A 14,262-nucleotide genomic window follows, 5' to 3' on the forward strand; every position below is an offset into this window, starting at 1 on the left:
TAATTATCTTCAGATGGGATTCGAATCAGGTGATACACATAAGCTCCTTTTGGATCCAACTTGGTAAAGAGCCTTGCTCCTAGCAGTGCTTCTTGTATGTCTGACATTAAGGGTAAGGGGTACTGATCCTTCACAGTATTCGGATTTAAACCCCTATAATAAATACTTGGGTGAAGCTCAGATGTTTCATGTTTCTTTCTTTGGTACAAACAACAAGGATGCTCCAGTTGGAGATTTGGAGGGACTAAGAATCCCATTTACCAGAGTGGAATCAAGATATTCCTTTAGGGCTTGTCTTCCCAAAGGAGACAAGGGGAAATTTCGACCATAGTGTACACGAGCATCAGGTAAAATTTTGATCACACTATCAAAAGTCCGATGAGGAGGTAACTCTTTGATGTTAGTTTCTTGAAAAATATCTAAGAATTCATGATAGGTATAAGGAATTTCTGCAACATGGGTGATAGATGAGATAGGAGAATCCCAGAGGAGTTCCGATACATGTCGAAAAGAATGATAAGAGGTACAGGAGACTAGACATAACTCAGAAACCAAAAACAGAGTCTTGGCAGCACAATTAATATAGAGATACATTTCCAAAATAATTGGGTATCGTAAAGAAGCAATCAAGTCAAAGGTGATAACTTCATAATGCAGAGCTTTCTTTAAGGATAATGCTTTGGTCTCTTCGACTAGTAATCCAGAATCCAATAGAGTCCTGTATAGCGCTTCAACTACCACAGGAACCTTCTTTTTGGTAACTAAAATCTGATGATTCACTGTCCATTGAATGTCCATGTATTCATTTGGGGATACACAATATATGAGAACAGGAACTTTAAAAGAACTGGACTGAATCAAGTTTTATTTTACCCTGATGAAGAACAAAACTAGAAATATTGTGTGATCAGGGTAGGATTTATATCACTCATCTCTAATCCTTGCACAATGGACGAGTGCTATAGTTGTGTCATATTTTGTGAGGGTCAGATTGGTTTAACAGAACAAGCATTTGAAAGATGTCCTTATCTACCACAATACACATATAAGCCAAGTTCTCTTTTTCTAGCTTTCTAGCTTTTTCTTCTTCAGTTAAAGGTGCCTTAGCTATTCCCATTTGCATGGGTTCAACCTCAGATTCTTCTGTCTTAGACATCGGCTTGAAAGAAGGTTGGAAGGTGGTCTTGGAGGAGGGCAGCCTTCTCCTTTCCAGCCATATTGTCTGAAGATGGCTTTCAATCTGAAGAGTTGATTGGATGAGATCCTGAAGACTGGGTGGCCTACTAACTCTCACTACTTCATCATTAATCTCATCTTTCAGGTCCTTTCAGAAGAGAGTGTATAGGGTTGAGTCAGTTCAGTCAATTTCTCTAGCCAAACCTTTGAATTTTGAAATGTATGAATGCAGATCCATGGAGCCTTGGAATGTTCTAGAATTTCTTCTTGAGCTCTGAATTTATAATCTTGATGGGTAAACATTCACTTAAATTTATTTTAAAAAGCTGGAAAAGTATGCAAAAGGCGACTTGACTCAGAAATCAAGTGCATAGCCCATGCCAAAGTATTTCCAAAGGTATTACTAACAAAAAAGCCCACCATAGCGTTATCCGAGGCATATATGTGTGGCTTAAAAGTAAAATAAATCAGACAGGTGTCTATAAATTTCTAACATTTTCTTTGATTGCTATCAAACTTCATCTGAGCAAGGCCAGCTAATGGAGGAGTGAGCGAGCCTTGTTGTAAAATTACCAATGATTGATGAAGTGATACATTTTCAGAGATCAGGTTTTGAACTCGCGGTGTGCTGTCAACAAGTGTTGGACTTGAGGAACTTCCGGAAATTGATCCATTTTGACAGTACGTTGGAATCGCAACCTGTCAAGTGCTGGTCTTCTTGGCGATGCTGTTGATGACTTTGAGGCTGATTGGGATGTTGGTCCGAGCTTCCTCCGACTGATATCCCTGCAGTTTCGAGACCGACCGAGCTCAGGTCGGCAATCCAAAACTGCAATTACCATGTGACTGCACATGGTGCAGTGGCAGACTCCCATTTTACTATGGGAGCTTGTGCGGTGGTCGAAAACCAGCCGCAGCACAAGCTCCCATTGAGAAATGGGAGTCACCGTACATCCATGCACCATGTGGCAGGCACCTCACCTTAAAAAGAAGAAATGCTTTTATTTTTTATACATTTTCCAATTTTGCATGTGTGCTGCACTGTACAGCAAACATCCAAAGTTGGAAAAATGTTGATGTTTTTCTAGGCATAGTATTTTACTGGAAGCGTGTCGTTCCAGTACAAAACCTATGCTAGACAGCACACACACGCCCTTACACTATGAGGCAAAGGTGTGTGCGTGGCACTCGGCAGCCTGATTGTGTACTAGTGCTAGGGAGAGAGAAGGATAGTGCCATATCTCTGTAGACATGGTTCTTTCCTGCTCTCTCCTTGTCAAAAACCCAGTGCAGCAACTTTGGGTGCTGTGCTGCACTGTGTGACAGGTTTGTAAATATGGGCCAACGTCTTACATGTCCTATGCATGGACTGTTCTCATTTTTTGTTGATGCTTCTTTCTGTTCATTGTCATTTAAAAAAAAAAAAGTTGGAAATGAAAAATCTGCAGATCATTGGAAACACTAGAAAGTAAGTAATATCTTATAAAGCACATGATTGCCGAGGCGTCTTGGCGCTGAGGGAGGCAAGGAAGTACGGATGTCAGGAAGATCTCATTCACTGTTTATGAGGGAAGAGCCAGGTTTTAATCTGCCTCCTAAACTGATCCCTGGAAGATAGGAGCCTCATATTTAGTGGGAGTTCGTTCCAGAGCTTAGATGCCAGAAAAGAGAGACATCTGCCTCACCATCTGGCCCTTCTGACTGGGCATGCAAAGCATAGCTTTATTAGCCAATCTTAACATCTGGCAGGGGGCATGCCATTGAAATAATTTGCGGAAATCATTGATTGCCCCTCCATACAGAGCATGGCATAGTGCCTTGAACTCAATTCGCTGCTCAACTGGGAGCCAATGCAAATTTCTAATGGCATCCAAGATGTGGTTATATTTTGTAATATTAAGAAGGGTACGTGCTGCCGCATTCTGCAAGGATTGGAGTTTGGACAACTGACATTTATTGACACCTAGATACAGAGCGTTACAGTAATCTAGGCGAGAAAGAATGAGGGCTACCACCACTGTTTTCGTCAACTCCATAGGTAAAAAGGGCAAGCTTTTTGGGAGTATTTTTAGGAGGAAGTAGCAGGCAGAGGTCATTTGGTAGATTTGCCCTGAGAAATTGAGCTGGGCATCACACAGGATCCCAATGTTCCTGACGTTGGTGGCTAGAACAGGACATGCTCCTGCCTCTAAGGGTCACCAAGAATGGGTCCAAATAGGAGGTCTGTTTCCAAATTCCATGACCTCTGTCTTGCTAACGTTTATTTTTAAGTAGTTCTTGTGCATTCAGGTCATAATGCCGCCAAGACAGCTAAGGAACCTGTCTGTGATAGGATCTGCCGTTGATGAAATGGAGATGATAATATGAGCATCGTCTGCATACGATACAAGTGAGAAGCCATGGTCTCTGATGAGTTTAGCTAAAGGGGAGACATAAACGTTAAACAATGTTGAGGAGAGTGCTGACCCTTGTGGCACTCCCCCTGGAAGGTGAAAATTGCCAGATTCTAAATTGTCCCAGCAAACCCTTTGTTCTCTGTCAGAGAGGAAAGAGGTGAGAAGGGCAAGTGCAGTGTCTCCAATACCTGCTGCCTCCAACCATCGCATAAGAACAGTATGGTTAACTGTGTCAAACGCGGCTGATAGGTCCAGTAGGATAAGGATAGCCCTACCGCCCCTATCAATATGCCAACCTATTTCTTCAGTACCCATAATAAGTGCTGATTCTGTGGAGTGGCCCGACCGGAAACCATGTTGTGTTGGGTCTAAAAGCTTGTTGTTGTCTAAATATTTAGTGAGCTCTGAGTTAATAACTTTTTCCAGGACATTGGCTGCTAGAGGCAGACAAGATATCGGGAGATAGTTGGTTACCTCGAGAGGATCCAGGGAGGGTTTCTTTAGAATAAGTCTTACACATGCCTTCTTCCAAGAGATTGGGAAGACACCAGTACAAATAGCAGTGTTCAGGAGGGGGGCAAGCAGGGCACTGGCTGTGTTAGAGACGCCATGAATAATATCTGGTGGGCAAGGGTCCATTGGGGAGCCAGATTTAATCGAGATTAGTAGGTCGTTTACCATGTTGATGGTCAGTGGGGAAAAACTAGTCAAGAGACAGGAGGCAGAAGATACTTCTTACATGAGTGGGGCCTGGGGGGAGGAAGGCCCAGTATTTATGCTCTTTAATTCTTGGTATATAGTTTGAACCTTAGACTGAAAGAACATGGCCAATTGTCGCACAGCACTTGATCCGGGGTGAAAGCATCGCCCTGTTGGAGTTTGGATAGTGCATTAACCGCCTTGAAAAGTTCTCTAACTGAATTTTTAGCCCCCTCTATTGTATTGGTGGAGAAGTTCTTTTTGGCACTAATGATTTGTAGCTAGTAAGTGCTTGATTATAGTTCTTTTAAGCCAGCGTATTGTAGTCCACCTTCCATATTCGTTCCAGGCGTCTACAAGTTGATTTAAGTGTTTTCAACTCAAGGTTGTACCATGGGGCAGTAGGTTTAGACCTGCGTTGTTTGACCATTTTTACTGGGGCCAATTGCTCTATGGCGGACCTGAGTCAATTATCATAGTTAACAGCCGCAGAGTTAGAATCTGCCTCCAGGGTGGGCATACTGTTGTCCAACAGGACTGCCAACTCCTCAGATCTTATGTTGCGCAAGGACCTTGTTTTGGTCGCCGGTGGTGGTGGTGGTAGCAGCGGGTCATTGTTCTGCCCAACTGGTAGGTTGAAGAAGATAGCCATATGATTGGTTCAGGAAAGTGGCAGGATTCTAATAATACTAATAGACAGGTTATTGGTAAAGATCCCGTCCACTGTATGTAGACCCTTGTTAGTTGGTTTTAAAACTATCTGGGTAAGCACCGAGGTGCATGCATCATCCTCCCGTTCAAGATGGAAGTTAAAGTCCCCTAGTATGTAGTCATCAATGGGTTTACGCATTTAACAAGTAATCACATATGATCTCTACTGGGTTACCTGTTGAGCGAGGAAACAGCCTGGCACATGTGTGCCAGCACTGTGATTTTCAAAATACTTTGAACCCCACCTTTATAGGCGCAGCGAAAACCTCATGAACCCGAGTGGGTGGCAACAACTGACTATGAGCGGGGAAACAGGCCAAGCAGGAAGCTTGCTGCTGAATTGCAAACAGACAGGAGCATGGCTTACCACACCCATTGGTCCAAGGTAGTATAGAAACAGAAAGAGGAAATCACGAAAACTCACTTCAAGACTCCCAGCCAAACACAATAAAACAGTATTTGCAATGACGCCTATGTCCAGCAATATTAGGAGAGAAGATGTGGCATAACAACCAGTGCTGCTGACTTTGGAACTAGGGAACCGGGTTCTAGTCTTAGTGTCAGCTCTCCTCATGCCTTAAGAAAAAACACAACACAGAGACATGCCAATTTGAAAAAATAAAATAAAACAATGGCAAAACCCCCAAAAATACAGATTGGAAACAAAATACGGAACGTAAACAAAATGACAAATTCTGATAGGTAAGTATATTAGCACTAGGGCAATCGTTGCTGAACTTTTGTTGGGTGAGTGTGTACAGGAAAGAAAAAGAGGACATTTCAAAATCACAGGCAGAAACAAAATAATAAAATTGGTGCACTTAAACAAACTTACCTGCACAAAAGGGCAAGCCTACAGGTTCTAGAAGCTTGCTCCATGGGAGGGGTCAACACACAAAAAGGAGGGACACAAAACCATCATGGACCACAAAAAAGCAAGCCTTTTTGAAGGACATGCAAACAATAAATTAAAAACGATGGGTAAGCTGTAAGCCCACAGAGTATATACAGTATTTCTCAAAGAGACAGTGCATGCACTGCTTAGGCAAGACCGAAAAATGGTACAACCAAAGGAAGAAAATGGAAGAGACATTGGGCCAGATGCATCAAAGGGTTTTGTCCATTCTGTGTCTATGGGAAAATGTGTTGATGCATATGGCCCATAGATATTAGCAATCAGGCATATCGTTCAAAGTAAGGCTTACCACAGTTAAAATGTTTTGCAAGATTAGCTCATGGACTGAATGCATGTTGCTAATTTCTGTGGACAATTGTTTTGCACTTACACCTTCTGTTAGTGACATTGCTTTAGCTGCTCTAAAGTATATTTAGAAACAGCTTTGCTGATTCACAATTAGTAGTAACACTACCAACCACAGGTCAGTTCCTATTATTTGTTAAATTACATCTCTGAGGGAGGAGAGTTACTGAATAGTGCAAAACTAGCAGATTCCCCATCAGAATAACTATTCATTTTCCCTTTTAGGATTAAGATGAAATTGCACCACAGCCATTTTTCTACACATGGAAGAAGCATTTACATGTGAAGAAAATACTTCCCCTGCATATTCTAAAAAAGGAAGGAATGCTTGCGACTCAACTTGTACAGTTACTGCAGTATTTTCTGCCACTAGCAGCCTCATGCTGAGGCTCCTGGAAGCAGGGTATTCTTTTTGCACCAGACAATTAATAATGCTGTTGCTCTTGTTACCTCTGAGGGTGTAGAACTAAGAGGAATTCCATGTTTAAGTCTTACAATGTCCTTAGCAATAAGGGCTTACTTGAGGAACCTATAATTCGGGGTCAAGTTCCCCATGTAATTTCTAATTTCTTCATGGAGATTCACCACAAGCTTCATAATTCCTGAGGGGACATCTGAAAGGTTACTCGCCCTCCCGTAATGAGTACCTAAGTTAAGGTGCACAAACTAGATATGTAAAAATGTTGTCAATGCAAGTGAATACGACAACAAAGTTAGAATTGTGTTGTTGATCACGTTTCTAGTAGTCACGTCTTCTTCTCCATAGCAAACAGCCATGTACCAACTCCTGACTGTAAACTTACAACCATAGTAAATTTGCTCTGCTTGTGCTAAAAATCTTTTTTTAAAGCAACGTGGAGAAAAGGCAGTTTCATTTAGGATTTCTTCACTTATTCTCTCTCAGAATGTTGGTGGAGTTCCAGAAGGATTGTAATATTTTATTGCAGTATAGACATGAGCAAATGAGATAGTCCCAAAGACTTATAAATCAAGAAGTGCAAACCAGTTACTTCTTCATATTTTGACATTTATATTTGCTGACAGAAAACCTATCACTTTAAGAACATGAGGTTCAGTAGGATATGACTGCACTTATTGTCAAAAATGAACACTCACCTGCCCTGCTGTTTTCAGGTAGATCTGCTTCGTAAACATTGTGCATGAATTCAATACCTTGCGCCTGTCCCAGTACATGGATGACTAAGAGGCCAGTGGCAGTCCTCGCTGGCTCCCCCTGATCTACAGCCAACACCTTAAGAACTTTGGGACTTAATGTTTCATAAGACATACGCTGTAGTATCTGGACTTCTCCTGTGTGCCGGTTGATATGAAATAGAGGCTCATCTGCTGCAAAGTGAAACTCAACAGTGCCATTTGTTCCTTGATCTGGGTCCATCGCTCTCACAGTGGTGATTGTCTTGTTTAGTGTTGTCTCCATGTATACGTGGGCATTGATTGGATTCTCTCTGAAATGTGGAGAGTTGTCATTAATATCTTCGATATACACGACTATTTGAGTGGCAGCACATCTTTTTGGGCCATCCACGCTGCAATCGCATGCGACTGCCCTAAATATATACTGATGTGTGGTCTCTCGGTCTAGTGACTGTGTGGTTACAATGGCTCCTGTAGTTCTGTTTATGGCAAAGACCCCCATGGTGGAGTCCGTCAGCGAATATGTTACTTCTCCATTTGAGCCTTCGTCTTTGTCAAAAGCCAGCAGTTCAAGGACCACCGATCCGGCGGCTAAGTCTTCTCTCAAAGATGTGCGATAGACATTCTTTGTAAATGCAGGGGTGTTGTCGTTTGCATCCAAGACAACAATGTTTAGCTTGGCCTCGGTGCGCTTCTGTGGTCTCCCGAGATCATGACATTCAATGATGAGGGAAAAGTGGCTGACCTCCTCTCTGTCGAATGCTTGGGTGGCCCACAACTCTCCTGAAGTGATATTTATGGCGAGGTACTTGCTAGAGTTTCCACCTTCAAAATGGGAAAAAGAAATGAAAGAAAACATTATCACTCGAGGGCATCCAACTCCCAATGCATACCATGCCAACACAAAACCTGTGTGGTAAACGGAATAACAAGGCACGTTGCTAGTACAGCTGCTTCGCTTAAGTGCCTTGGGCATTTTTTCATTTCTTAAAAAATTATAACCTACATTTTATTTATATCAGTGTGTGCCACTGAGGGTAAATGCAGAACTCCATATTCATTACAGAGCCAATGTTTTGCCAGATGTACCACTTTTTTCCTCAAATCAACATTCCAGTGAAAACGTGTTGCTACCATGCTCCTGCTCCAACTAACTGGCAGCCTAAATGAAAAAGACCAGAGCCCTGTCAGGTGCTTACGAAAACAAAATGATTTCTTTTTGTTTTTTTGAATTGCCTATTGGAAAAAACTGAAAGAAATTCTAATTTCACACAGATAAATGGACACTGATGCAGGTAGATCCCAAGGCCCATCTAATATGCCCTAATCTCGATTTTTGTTTAAATTCTGTTTTGGAGTCACATCACAATATGCTTACTTCCTTGTGTTTCAACTTAGCCTTGGAGGGCCTCATTCGCCGAAAGGTTGAAACTCCCCAAATTGTAGGATTATGGCTATATTGTTTTTAACAACATAATCAATAGGAACATTGTGAATTTAACACTGAAACGGACCCAGCAGATTATCCGCAAGCAAAAAATGGTTTGAGTGAAAAGACGTAATGTACCTTAAAGTTTTTTCTTATTTGCTTCACAAGATAAACGATTTTTCCATGTGAAGAAAACCCTTTCCATCCACCCTCAGAAAATAGAGGGGCAGATTTACAAGAAAGTGACGCATCTTTAGAGATGCGTCACCTTCCCTGTGCCACCCTGAGAAATCCTAGCGCAACCTTGGATGCTCCGTATTTACAATACGTCGCACCATAGCGCAAGGATTGACAGAGGCATCGGAAATTCTGACGCATCTGTTGGCACAAAAGTCACGCATTGCTGGAGTCGTGTCGCAAGCAGGACGCAACTTCAGCAATGCATGAGGATGCCTATCCTCATTGTGCTGTGCCACTTCTTACGCCTGCTCCAAGCAGATGTAAGGTTTTGACGCAGTGGCTTCCTAGAAGTAGCGCAGTGGAATCCTGTAAATTTCACTGCCCCACTTTTACGAGACTTTTTGCGCGTGAACGCCCACCCTGCATACATCATACCTGGCACAGGTATAATGTGACGCAGAGCTTTACAACGTGACGCATCTCCCTTTCATGTTGTAAATGGGCTGCATTTTTACGCCGCCTCTGCATCACATAAAATGACGCAACAGTGGCACAAAAATGACGCAAGGAGCTTGTAAATCTGCCCCATAGAATCTAGGGGTATTCGATTTTTTTCTCATCCAATTCACTCACTTAGTAAAGATTTTTCCTAACTAACCCCCCGTTATAAAGTGTGTAGACAGTGCAGAAACACCGCATCAGTATTCCAAAACGTGCAAGTAAGGATACAAGATTACCATACTTTTCAGGTTTCAGGAATACCTACTGTAACCATTGGGAATTACAGGCCTAGCAAGATCTAACTGTTTGTGTTTGTATGCATATTGTCTGCATCAGAAATGTATGTATGTACATTAGAGTGACAAGCAAATAGAAGTGTTTGTGAGAACCAACAAAGGTATGAATAGAGGGCATTCACTACTTTATAAGTGGGCATCAGCTCCCCCAGTTCCAGAACACTCTGGTTCCCACCCCTGAATCTAAACTTGCAACTGCGAAACTAGTTTTGTGAGTGTTAGCCCTATGAATTCTTTATGATAGCAGTTCCTTGATTGTTTTAATCTATATAAGGGTCTTCATTGCCGTAGACCCAGTTATGTGTGGGTGTAAATTCAACATTATTTCAACAATCTTTTTTTGATAAGATTTTTCATTACTTTCCGCATCAGAAGGATCATAAATACTAGCCAGATTTTTCCCTGGTTCACATTTTGGGAAAACTTGGCTCTCTGTTCCTCCAAGTTTTCCAGCACCATTACAACATATATTGCAATTGACTAAAGAAAAAAGTCAATAGTGCTTCAAATACCACCTTAAATTTTATGGTCAGCTACATCCCCCCCCATTTTCATACCCACAACTTTTCCTGCTAGACTTGAAAGTGCAATAGTTACAAAGGGGCAAAGAAGTTGCTTAATTATGTAAGGTAATTGAAAATTACTTTAATAGATATCAGCATAACTGACTCTTTTTCATTTACTGATGATATGTTGAGCATTATGAAGGCGACAAAAGGACTACACATAATAACAGTCCCATTATGTCTGTTTATCAAGCAAGATGTTGCTGGTATGCACACAGATGTTGAAATTAAAAGACCCACATGTGGTTAGGAGACACAAGTAATGAGATGGACGATCCAGGGTATGCCCCATGCTATTGTAGTAAAGAGTTCTGTGATGTAACACAAAAGCATTGCAGATTTATGTTTATAAATAGCTCAGACCTGGGGCGTGGCTGAGCTAGCAAACATGGCGGACACTCCCTTTAGAGCTCCGCAAGAGGCCTCCATTAATCCTACCCTGTGTGTGCTGCCCAGACCTCTCACAGACCACGGCGCCATTGGCTTCTGCTGTGGACTGAGAGAGCCCCAAATCCTTCCTCCACCTGTCGTCACAGGTGCTTGGGGATTGAGGCCAGGCCGAACGGGCCTACCTGACTTGGCCCATGCAAGAGCTCTGCGGTGCTGCCATGAGAAAAAAGGGCCTCGGGCAGGCAGAGTTGCTTAGCTCTTTTAATGCTGGCCCAACCGGGGGCACCCTGTGGGAGAGGCGTCCCAGCCCAGATGAGGATGGATCGTTGGTCCCGTAGGAGAGGAAGGGAGGGGACCTGCCTGGCCTTCTGGAACGGCTGCAGACCGGCTGAAGCTTAATAGAGCTTGACTAATGAAATTAGAGATGAGCCTGTGTGGCGCATTCTGGCAGATCATCACGGACATTACTCCCCCTTTGTGATGTGGGGTGGGATCTTACCTAATCTGATCTTTTGAGGATCTCCTTGGGATTGCTGGGCTTGTTGTGTGGACCAGACACTGGGTTGGGCTGGGTTGGAACTGACTCTGAGCCGGGATAACAATCCTTGGGATGCATCTTGAGGTTGCAGCAGGGAAGAGGCGTGATCCCCAATTACCATTCCTATGCGCTCCATTGCAAAATCCACTGGCACACTGGGCAGGTCCCCCATTAATCCTCCATCCCTCTTTGAAACATTTGAAAAGTAGCTCCTGGATGAGGTCTTGGGCCTGTCCCCCTTGGGGTGATGGGGCTTATTTGACACTGGCATATGCTGTGGCCCTTTTTCTCCCCATCTGAGAGGCATAGATGGGACAGTCCGCTGCACTGAGAAGACACTGACTGCTTGGGGTTATTCTGTTGACAACTGCTCATGCTGCCCTACCCTCAACATCATAGATACTGCTTTGGGGGTGGGTGGGTCATACTTTTGCACTGTTCAAACTCTGGCAGAGTAGCCCGCCACACTCCTTTTTTTATTGGCTGTTCTCTTGGACCTCTGAATACCTCACTTCATAATGGTCCTTGGCAAGCTTTTATAGTCCTCCAAACAAGTTACAATGGACAACTATGCAGCGTTTAGTGCCTCCGAGATGGCGGTGGCTTCACCGTACTGGGGCGAGGTGGAACCATGTTCCAATCCCCATGCCACCAACAGAATTCTTCAAGCCATCCAAGCTTTCAAAGTGACACTGGAAATCAGTATAGTTGAGGTCAAAGTGGACATGTCACTACTAAGACGACCTACAACAGGCTGTCAAAAGAATTTCGGCGCAAAACTAGACTCTCTATGGTCAAAGACTCCATTGGGGATATGCAGAAGGTCAACTCACTCACAGAAGTGGGGAGCTCCCTCAAACTATGAGTACAGGTTGATGAGGGTCGTTCCTACCCCAACAACCTACATCTACTTGGCTTTCACGAGAGCATGGAGGTGAAAGATTTTACTAGACTTCTGGAAAACTGGTTTGGAAAGGGGTCAAAGAAGATAAAGTGTGACCCTACTTTGTCAGTGAGCGGCTGCACAGTACCCTGATGCGGAGGGTACCACCAGGTGCTCCACCTCGCCCAATAAGTGCCTGAATACTTAATTATCAGGACATACATGGAATCCTTAACTCCACGAGATTGAAAGAAGAAGGACTATACTACTCGCAGCATTTATCCATTTTTCCTGACTCCCCCAAATCTGTTCACTTGCTTTGCAAATCCTTTCTGGATGTTAAAAGGAAGCTTTGTGCGATGAACATGCAATAGATACTACTTAACCAGGCTAAGCTTAAGATGGAGATTCAAAAGTGCATGCCTTTAAGGACCCCTTGACTCTTACAAGCAACACTCTAAAAAGACATGGGCAACAGGAGGCCTTGTCCCGATAGTGAGACATGCTCATTCCTGAGTGCTTCAACCACACACCCACGCTTAGTGGACTTTACTGTTCTTTACAACCTGAAGGGAGCATTGTTGATGTTATGAAGTTAGGGAAGATAGATGGGGACAGAGGGACATGGATGGTGGGCCTCTGTAAATTATTTTGTCATCTCTCCTTGGAATTTGCTGTTATATTTTGATAGATGCTTCATGTTTCAATGTATGAGGAGGGTTGGGAGTGATGTTTCATGTTTCAATAGTTAAAATTGTTCAGCATTGGATACCCCACAGCACATGCAGGACTACACCTACACACCAAGTCATCCACTATGACAACAAATACCCTGCCGCCACAGTTATAATCCCTCATTAGATATATGTTCTGGATGTGAACGGCCTATTAAATAAGTTTAAGTAGGGCTATGGTATTGAAGGCTGTAAAAGACTATGAGGCAGACATATTTTGTTGTTGTTGCAAGAAACACATTTAAAGGATGATTTCTGCATGCGCTTCCATAGATATGACTTCACCACCGTCTCCCATGTGGAATTTGAGCAGGGATCTGGGGAGGTAATCATTATGATACATAAGAACCTCTCACTAATCATGACACATACTCAAAAAGGCAGATATGGATGTTACATCATCACTGGCACTCTATATGATACACCCCTTAAACTTGTGTTTTTATATGCCCAACCCACTCTATTGAAGTCAGTCCTGTCCTCAGTTGATGCTTCACTCCTCACGGCACTGATAAGTGCTATGATCATTGGTGGGGAGTTTAATGGCTTAATGGACTACGTTAGGGATAGATCACAAGCACACATGCATCCACATCTCAGAGGTCCTCTCTTGCAGATTCATCAAGCAGAATAGGTCTTAGTGACATGTGGCGCTAATACCACCCTCGGGAAGGCGGCTACACCTAGTCCCGTATAGACCATTTTTTGGTTCCTACCATAGACCTTCCTATTATTGAAGGAGTGCACCTGCATGATGGGGCCTCTCAGATCATGACCCTCTTGAGCTATGACTCTTGACATGACCAGCAACCGGTGGTAAGGGCTGGTGCATAAACACTTGGCGACAGAAAAAAACAAGAGGTTAGGGATGTCCTTATTGAAACAACTACACAATACTTTGAGAATAATGTGGGCACTGTAAATTTTCCTGTGATGCTTTGGGAGGCATTTCAGGCCATCACACGTGGACACATGATCAGTAATATTATGCATCAAAAAAGGGAACACCTCAATGCACTAACAAACTTTGAGGAGGCAATCCTGGTGGCAGATCGCCAATACTCCTTCAAACCCGCAGAATCCATCCTTCATGTTCTCCCCGAAGCACAGCTACAACACAGACAGTCTAGACTGGACACAGCTCACAAGATGTGGTTTGTGGCGCAGAGCAGACTCTGTGACCAGGTTGATAAGACCAACAGACTAACTCAGTAGCTGGCCAGCAGAAAGGGTAAGACTAGACACATCCCAATGATTCGGGGTGAAGACAGGCACCACTCACAAACTACCACAAGACATATCCAACACCTTCACTCAAAACTACCTTTCCTTGTACAAGGCACCTAC

The 14,262-nt window shown here is 43.2% G+C and overlaps 1 protein-coding gene across 1 annotated transcript in view; it reads right to left on the reverse strand.

Annotated features, from left to right (window-relative positions):
• DCHS2 (dachsous cadherin-related 2) overlaps positions 1 to 14,262 on the reverse strand; it is a 1,150,696-nt gene that overhangs the window by 180,467 nt on the left and 955,967 nt on the right. The window contains exon 16 of the mRNA XM_085641695.1: positions 7,360 to 8,223. Within this exon, the coding sequence (XP_085497821.1) occupies positions 7,360 to 8,223 (864 nt within the window). The remainder of the gene's footprint in view (positions 1 to 7,359; positions 8,224 to 14,262) is intronic.

The sequence above is a fragment of the Triturus cristatus genome, chromosome 2_2 (genome assembly GCF_964204655.1).
Source record: "Triturus cristatus chromosome 2_2, aTriCri1.1, whole genome shotgun sequence".
Classification (NCBI taxonomy): Eukaryota; Metazoa; Chordata; class Amphibia; order Caudata; family Salamandridae; genus Triturus; species Triturus cristatus.